General features: G+C 58.0%; 2 protein-coding genes and 1 long non-coding RNA gene across 5 annotated transcripts in view; 1 reads left to right on the top strand and 2 right to left on the bottom strand.

Annotated features, from left to right (window-relative positions):
• C19H11orf68 (chromosome 19 C11orf68 homolog) lies at positions 1-2,340 on the bottom strand. Of its 2 annotated transcripts, none has more exons than XM_021151967.2 (2): positions 2,191-2,340; positions 1-1,393 (listed from the first exon to the last, which is right to left on the bottom strand). In XM_021151967.2, exons 1-2 carry the CDS (start codon positions 2,319-2,321, stop codon positions 988-990), a joined length of 537 nt encoding a protein of 178 aa, XP_021007626.1. In that variant the 5' UTR covers positions 2,322-2,340; the 3' UTR covers positions 1-987. The 2 variants fall into 2 exon arrangements, with proteins under 2 accessions (XP_021007626.1, XP_021007624.1); XM_021151965.1 differs by having other exon boundaries at positions 1-1,379.
• A 178-nt stretch (positions 2,341-2,518) lies between these two features.
• On the top strand, positions 2,519-4,658 carry Drap1 (DR1 associated protein 1). Of its 2 annotated transcripts, none has more exons than XM_021152033.2 (7): positions 2,519-2,805; positions 3,044-3,116; positions 3,206-3,299; positions 3,590-3,709; positions 3,807-3,918; positions 4,059-4,147; positions 4,446-4,658. In XM_021152033.2, exons 1-7 carry the CDS (start codon positions 2,764-2,766, stop codon positions 4,549-4,551), a joined length of 636 nt encoding a protein of 211 aa, XP_021007692.1. In that variant the 5' UTR covers positions 2,519-2,763; the 3' UTR covers positions 4,552-4,658. The 2 variants fall into 2 exon arrangements, with proteins under 2 accessions (XP_021007692.1, XP_021007693.1); XM_021152034.2 differs by having other exon boundaries at positions 2,521-2,805; positions 3,828-3,918.
• The window catches only part of LOC115029977, a 5,229-nt gene continuing 3,786 nt past the window's right edge, over positions 4,634-6,076 (bottom strand). The window contains exon 3 of the long non-coding RNA XR_003835546.1: positions 4,634-5,375. This is a non-coding gene — a long non-coding RNA (uncharacterized LOC115029977). The remainder of the gene's footprint in view (positions 5,376-6,076) is intronic.

Raw genomic sequence — 6,076 nt, 5'->3', positions numbered from 1 at the left:
TTTGTAAAAAACTCTCAAGACACAGACCCGAGCTGGGTTTTATTGAAATGTCAGGAGCAGGCACATGTCAAGGTAGCCAGGGAAGGGGTGGTGGTGATACAGGCTATGAGTTTGCAGGGGGGAGCAGACCCCATGTCCATGACCCTGCATCTCCTCTTGGCCAGAACATGTACGGTCCCAATTGCATGCTCAGTCCTGGAAGGGCCCTGCCACCTGGGCTATGATGGCTCCAAGGGTGGGGACTGGAAGCACTAAGGTTTCTCCCTTCTGAGGGAGGAAAGAAAAGGAAGAATGCAGGCTAAGTATAGTGGGGACAGAGATGGCCAGGACAGACTTTCTCAGGCCTCTGCACCCAAGTTGTGGTCCTGGGCAGTGGTGGGGAGCAGCATCAAAGAGGGCAGCCGAGGGCCCCGCCCTCAAAGAGCCAGAGCCCCCAACCTGTGAGGGTGGGAGTTGGCCCTGCACAAAGAGAGCAGAAGTGCAAAGGGACTGAGTGCAGGCAGTTCCCACGCCAATGAGTCCTCAGGGCTAAGGAGCTCAGCCTTCTTGGGACACGGTAGAGAAGAAGGAAGGATCTGTCCCCAGCCAGGAAGCAAAAGGTGGTCTCTCCTGCTCGGCCCCATTAGGTCAGTTCTACATTGTTGGCACGGTCCAGCACTCGAGAGCCACGGGTATTGCCTCCAAGCTGGAAACGGCTCTCATAGAGAGTGGGGCAAAGGTGCCAGCGGTTGGCTCGGTAGATGCCCAGGTAGGTGTAGACATCAGGTTTGTAAGTGAGCAAGCACTTAATGCCTGCAGCACGAATGGCAGAATCTGCTTCCAGCACACCCAAGCGGTCCGTGAAGTCGTCCGTGTAAACACAGATGACCTGGCGCCCACCCTCTTTGGCCCGTGGGCTCACCTTGGCCACCTGGAGACGGCCCTCAACTACAGCCCGGGCAATGCCTGCCCAGGCGTGGTCCAGCTTGAAGCCAGGTGCCAGGTGAATCAGCCACTTGCCGGAGAGCACATGGTGGGTGATGGCCAGCTGGCGCAGGGTACCTGGTGTGATGGGTCGCCCACTGGTCTGCAGAGCCTCCCAGGCCGCCTGCAGCCCTTGTACATCCCCTGAGTTGGGGGTGTAACCCTGCCCATAGGCTGCAATCCAGCCCACAGGTTCAGAATTGGGTGAACCTGGGTCCCCATAGCGAGTAACTTGAGATGGTGGGTACTTGGCCAACCAGGCATCCAGCTCTGTGGCAGGTGTGGTACGGGCATCAAATACCAGCCAGGGGTCCATATCAGCTGCCATGGCCTCTGCAGCCAGGTGCTCAGCAGTAAAGCCATCCTCCCGGCCACCTGGAGAGTCTTCCTCTTCCAGCTCCTCATTTGGTTCCATCCTGTTGTGAGGGAACTGAGTCAGAGGTTTGAGACAGTAAATAAAAAGTGCTGGGTCCTGGAGGGTGCCAGGCACTGCAGTAAACTGTGGCCCTGGGCAAGACGTAATGTCTGTGCCTCAGTTGCTGCATCTTCACAATGGGATAACAACTGATCCTGTCTAGATTTGTCTCCAGAATAAGATGCCTGAGGTGGAGTAGCTATTGTTAGTACTACTTTCACTGCTTACAAACAAGGAAATTGAAACTCTTAAGAAAAGGGGCTTGCTGGGCGTGGTGGCGCACGCCTTTAATCCCAGCACTCGGGAGGCAGAGGCAGGCGGATTTCTGAGTTCGAGGCCAGCCTGGTCTACAACGTGAGTTCCAGGACAGTCAGAGCTACACAGAGAAACCCTGTCTCGAAAAACAAAAAAAAAACAAAAAAAAAAAGAAAGAAAGAAAAGGGGCTTGCCCAAGGTTATGCCTGTAAAGAGCGCCAGAGCTGAAGTGTGAACTGGCACGGGGCTCGGCTACACCACCGGACTAGAGTCGCGCAAGGTAGCGCGGCGCTGCAATATAAAGGACGTAGGCAAAACGCAGGGTCGCCAACCTCAGAGGATGGCCTCCCCCGGTGAACGATTGGGGGCACCGTGAAACACCGAGGCTCTGAGCACCAGAGAGGGCAGCGGCCCATCAGGGAGTCAATGGGTATCATCCAGACTCGAACCAGATAGGACCAGGCCTGCGCGAGGACCAGGCTCCAGCCCTACCACACCCGCCGCCATTAGTGCCCACAGCTTAAGGGTTGCCGTCCCTCTCGCCACCCTGCAGTCACCTCCGGCCTTCACTCCGTTCCGCGCCAACCCAACTTCGGGCCCGGCTCCGTTCCTGCCCGGCGTCTGCACCGCCGCCGCCGCCACCCCCGCCGCGCCCCGCCCCTGCCACGGCCGCCGCCGCCGCCGCCATCTTAAGGTCCCGCCACCTCAACAACAACTTTATAGACAAACACAGTCACGGGGCGGGGCCAGAGGCGGAACCAGAAGGCTAGGGGCGGGGGCTCCAGGGGAAGGGGCGGGCTGCGTCCAGGGGCGGAGCCGGCGCGAGAATCCCGGGAGGTGCAGGTCTTCGGGAGGCGGAGCTAACGTTCGTACTTTAGCTTGGGGGGCGGGTGGGCGTGGCGGGCGAGCCCTGGGAAGGACGCGCACCGCCTCAGAGGATCCGAAGCCGGGCGCTCGGGTTTGGGGAGCTGCTTGTCTACGGGCGGCACTAGGACCCTGCGGGAAGTGGTGTGGGCGGAGTAAACGGCACCAGGATCCGGGGGGAACCGCGGCGGGCCGGCGGCGGACAGGCCCGGGGCCCGGAGGCTGCGGGCGGCGGCGCTGGGCCCGGCGCAACGAGAGGCCCCGAGATGCCAAGCAAGAAGAAGAAGTATAACGCGCGGTTTCCGCCGGTGAGCACGTGGCCGGGATGGGCCTCGGCAGGCAGGGCTCCGGGGAGGCTTGGGCCCAGGTCCTGCTGGTGGGGGGGCGGGTGCCTTTAGGTGTTCACGGCCTGACGCCCCGCCCCTTCCATGCCCTCCTGGCTTAGCGCCCCCCGCCCCCTTCTCCTTCTCCCGGGATACCCCCGGTTCCCTCTGCCCCCCCTGTTAGGGACGCAGGAGACGAGCTCTGTCCTCTTCCTTTCGGCAGGCGCGGATCAAGAAGATCATGCAGACGGACGAAGAGATTGGGAAGGTGGCGGCAGCTGTGCCTGTCATCATCTGTATCCTTCCTACTAGGGGCTGGCTGGGCTGAGGGGCGTGGGGCGGGACTGCGGCACTCTCCTTTTTGGATTCTCCTTGACGTCTTCAGCCCGGGCCCTTGAGCTCTTCCTGGAGTCCCTGTTGAAGAAGGCTTGCCAGGTGACCCAGTCTCGAAATGCCAAAACCATGACCACGTCCCACCTGTGAGTGGCCGCCGAGCTGGGAGGGGCTTTTGAGGAGGCAGAGTTCCTACAGGGGGAGTGGTGCGAGGCCGAGGGAAGCCAGCTTTGTGGATTTGGACTGATGCAGGAGAGATTAGGTGTTTCAGGTGCAGGGAACACAACCAGATCCGAGCCACCGGCCCTCCCAGGAGGCCTGGTGGAAGTAGGGGTGTTTTTCACGTTCCATTGTACTGACATGAAGAGGTTGTTTGTATCTTTCCCTAAGTGTTTTGGGGGCCCCATTTGAACCCCTTCCTTTCCCACTTCTTCAGGAAGCAGTGCATTGAACTCGAGCAGCAGTTTGACTTCTTGAAAGACTTGGTGGCATCAGTGCCTGACATGCAGGGGGATGGGGAGGACAACCACGTGGATGGGGACAAGGGTCCTCGAAGGTGGGTAGCCAAGACCGGGTATACAGGTGGGGAAGGCCAAGGCCACAAGGTTGGGGGTGGCTGGGGGGTGAACCAGGAGGAGAGAGTCCTCGGGCAGATGGACTGTACCTTCCCGAAGGGGCCGGAAACCGGGCAGCGGCAGGAAGAACGGAGGCACAGGAAGCAAAGGCAAAGACAAGAAGCTGTCCGGGACAGACTCAGAGCAGGAGGTGAGTGAAGCTGATGGGTGATGGCTTCAGCCTTGTCTGCTGCCTCTTGTTCCTCCATCTCCATTCCTCTCCCAGGATCTGGGCTCCCCAGAGATGGGCCCGTGCCTTCTCATTAACCCTGACCCCTTCCGTGCTCTCAGGATGAGTCTGAGGACACAGATACTGATGGGGAAGAAGAGACACCACAGCCTCCACCCCAAGCCAGTCACCCTCCTGCCCACTTTGAGAGGTGAGCACCAGAAAGGGGCAGCCAAACTCCCCTGCAGAGCCAGTTAGCTTTGCTTCCCTGGCCACTTGGTGGTGGCGGCTGACTTAGGGAATGGGAGGGGACATTAGACACAAGACATTGTTCTGAGAAGGTCTTGTCTCCACGGTAGTCAGGGAGAGAGTCTGAAGAGTGGTCCTTGCTGGCACCTTCCCTCCTGGGGGGGCTTGACCACATCTGCCTCTGCCTCTGGAGGAGGGGGTGGGGCCTGTGGGCTGGGCACAGCATAGTGGCAAGCCTGATTTTCTCCATTTTGTTGCAGCCCTCCAACTCCCTTCATACCCTTCACATCTCCCCTGCCGTTGCCGCCAGCACCCCCCGGCCCCTCAGCAGCCGATGCAGAGGATGAAGAGGATTATGACTCCTAGCGCCCTGTACCTCTGTACCCTGGCCGTGCTCTCTTCTAGTTAGTATTAATTGCTTTGGGGAGAGGAGAAAGGTGGAATTGTTCTTAAATTTATTAAAAAAAAAAAAAGAGGATTTTGGTTTCTTTTTATCCTGTGTCCAGGGCTTTGCGGCTGTATTCTTATTGCCCACCAACCTACTTCCCCACATGAGGGGCAGAAGGGATGGTGTGGGGCAGCCAGTGAATGAGCAAAAAACGGGGAGTCTGGCAGGAGTCTGGGATACTACAAGGGGCACCGAAGAAAGGGATGTGGTTTAGAGACTGAGATGTCACCTGCTGGAAGCGCTAAGGGATGAGCTCTCATCATGCAGGACCTTGAGCAGCCTTCTTCCCCTCCCTGGACTGCTGAGGAGGGACAGATGGAGTCAGTACTGAGACTGGGCCTTAAAAATTACAGTGCTCTGCAGCGCCAAGCAGTCTGCCTACTGTGTATATGAGCAGCCTGGGCAGCTTGTGTGCCAAAGGCAAGCGGTACATCTTCAGGGAGCCCGGTGCTGAGTGGAGCAGGAGACAGAGGCCATGTGGGGTTCCCGACCTCTGTAAGACCCAGAGAGTATGCTAAGTCATCTGTCGCCAAGCTCGCTGGCTTCTTCCTGATGGAGGCGTTCAGAGACTCTTTGGGGATGTGCTAGGTGTGAGGGTGAGACGGGGGTGGTGACAGTCTGGGGAGACCCAGAGCTGTTTGGCCTTAGGCTTGAAGACAGGATACAAGGGCCAGGGAGAATACCAGGAAGCGCCGTTTCTCGTTTTCTGCCGCTCTTTGGCAGGGGTGGGACCCTTTTCCAGCTGAGGGACACAGGAGAAAAAGACAAGATTCAGCTTGAAGATCTCAAGTTTGGCTGTGATGAATTTGGGGTGCTCTTGAGGACACTGAAGAAAGTGTGCATTGATCTGGTGACAGTGGAGACCTAGAGACAGGTGTATGGACTTGAAGGGCAAGTCACCAGACACGAGCTGCCAGACCCTGAGCCATCCAGATGGTCGGGGGAAGGGAGAGGACAGCTGTCAAAGGACCCCCGAAGGAAGTCTCCCCAAAGAGGAGAGCCTCTGAACCCCTGCTTCAGCAGTTACTGAGAGAGTGGGGAGCTGTGGTTCTGCTGGGGCTAAGACAGGACTAAAAGGATGCACGGCATGTTTGTTTTTTTCTTTTAAAATTTTTTCTTATGTGTGTGGGTGTTTGGCCTGCATTGTGCACTGCACGTGTGCCTGGTGTGAACAGAGGAGAGCACTGAACCCCCTGGCACCAGAGTTCTGTAGAGATGGTTGTCAGCCACCTTGTGGGCCCTGAGAGTCTGAATCTTGGTCTTTTGGAAGAGTAGGAAGTACTCATAACTGCTGAGCCATGGCCCCCGCCAGCCCCCTGCTTTTTAGGATGGCAAAAAAAAAGGTTGGTGTAGGGCTGGTGAGATGGCTCAGTGGGTAAGAGCACCCGACTGCTCTTCCGAAGGTCCAGAGTTCAAATCCCAGCAACCACATGGTGGCTCACA

This window comes from Mus caroli, chromosome 19, assembly GCF_900094665.2.
Source record: "Mus caroli chromosome 19, CAROLI_EIJ_v1.1, whole genome shotgun sequence".
In the NCBI taxonomy this organism is placed as follows: Eukaryota; Metazoa; Chordata; class Mammalia; order Rodentia; family Muridae; genus Mus; species Mus caroli.
Note: the sequence above shows the minus strand (reverse complement) of the source record. Positions and strands in the feature narration are given on the sequence as shown.

Bases quoted from the DNA above. Each gene is read 5' to 3' on its own strand.
- Drap1 (XM_021152033.2), top strand. From the start codon at position 2,764: ATGCCAAGCAAGAAGAAGAAGTATAACGCGCGGTTTCCGCCG. The intron at 2,806-3,043 runs GTGAGCACGTGG...TCCTTTCGGCAG, and splicing joins ATAACGCGCGGTTTCCGCCG to GCGCGGATCAAGAAGATCAT. The intron at 3,710-3,806 runs GTGGGTAGCCAA...GTCCTCGGGCAG, and splicing joins GGGGACAAGGGTCCTCGAAG to ATGGACTGTACCTTCCCGAA.
- C19H11orf68 (XM_021151965.1), bottom strand. From the start codon at position 2,321: ATGGCGGCGGCGGCGGCGGCCGTGGCAGGGGCGGGGCGCGGCGGGGGT. The intron at 1,380-2,190 runs GTGACTGCAGGG...CCCTCACAACAG, and splicing joins GAACGGAGTGAAGGCCGGAG to GATGGAACCAAATGAGGAGC.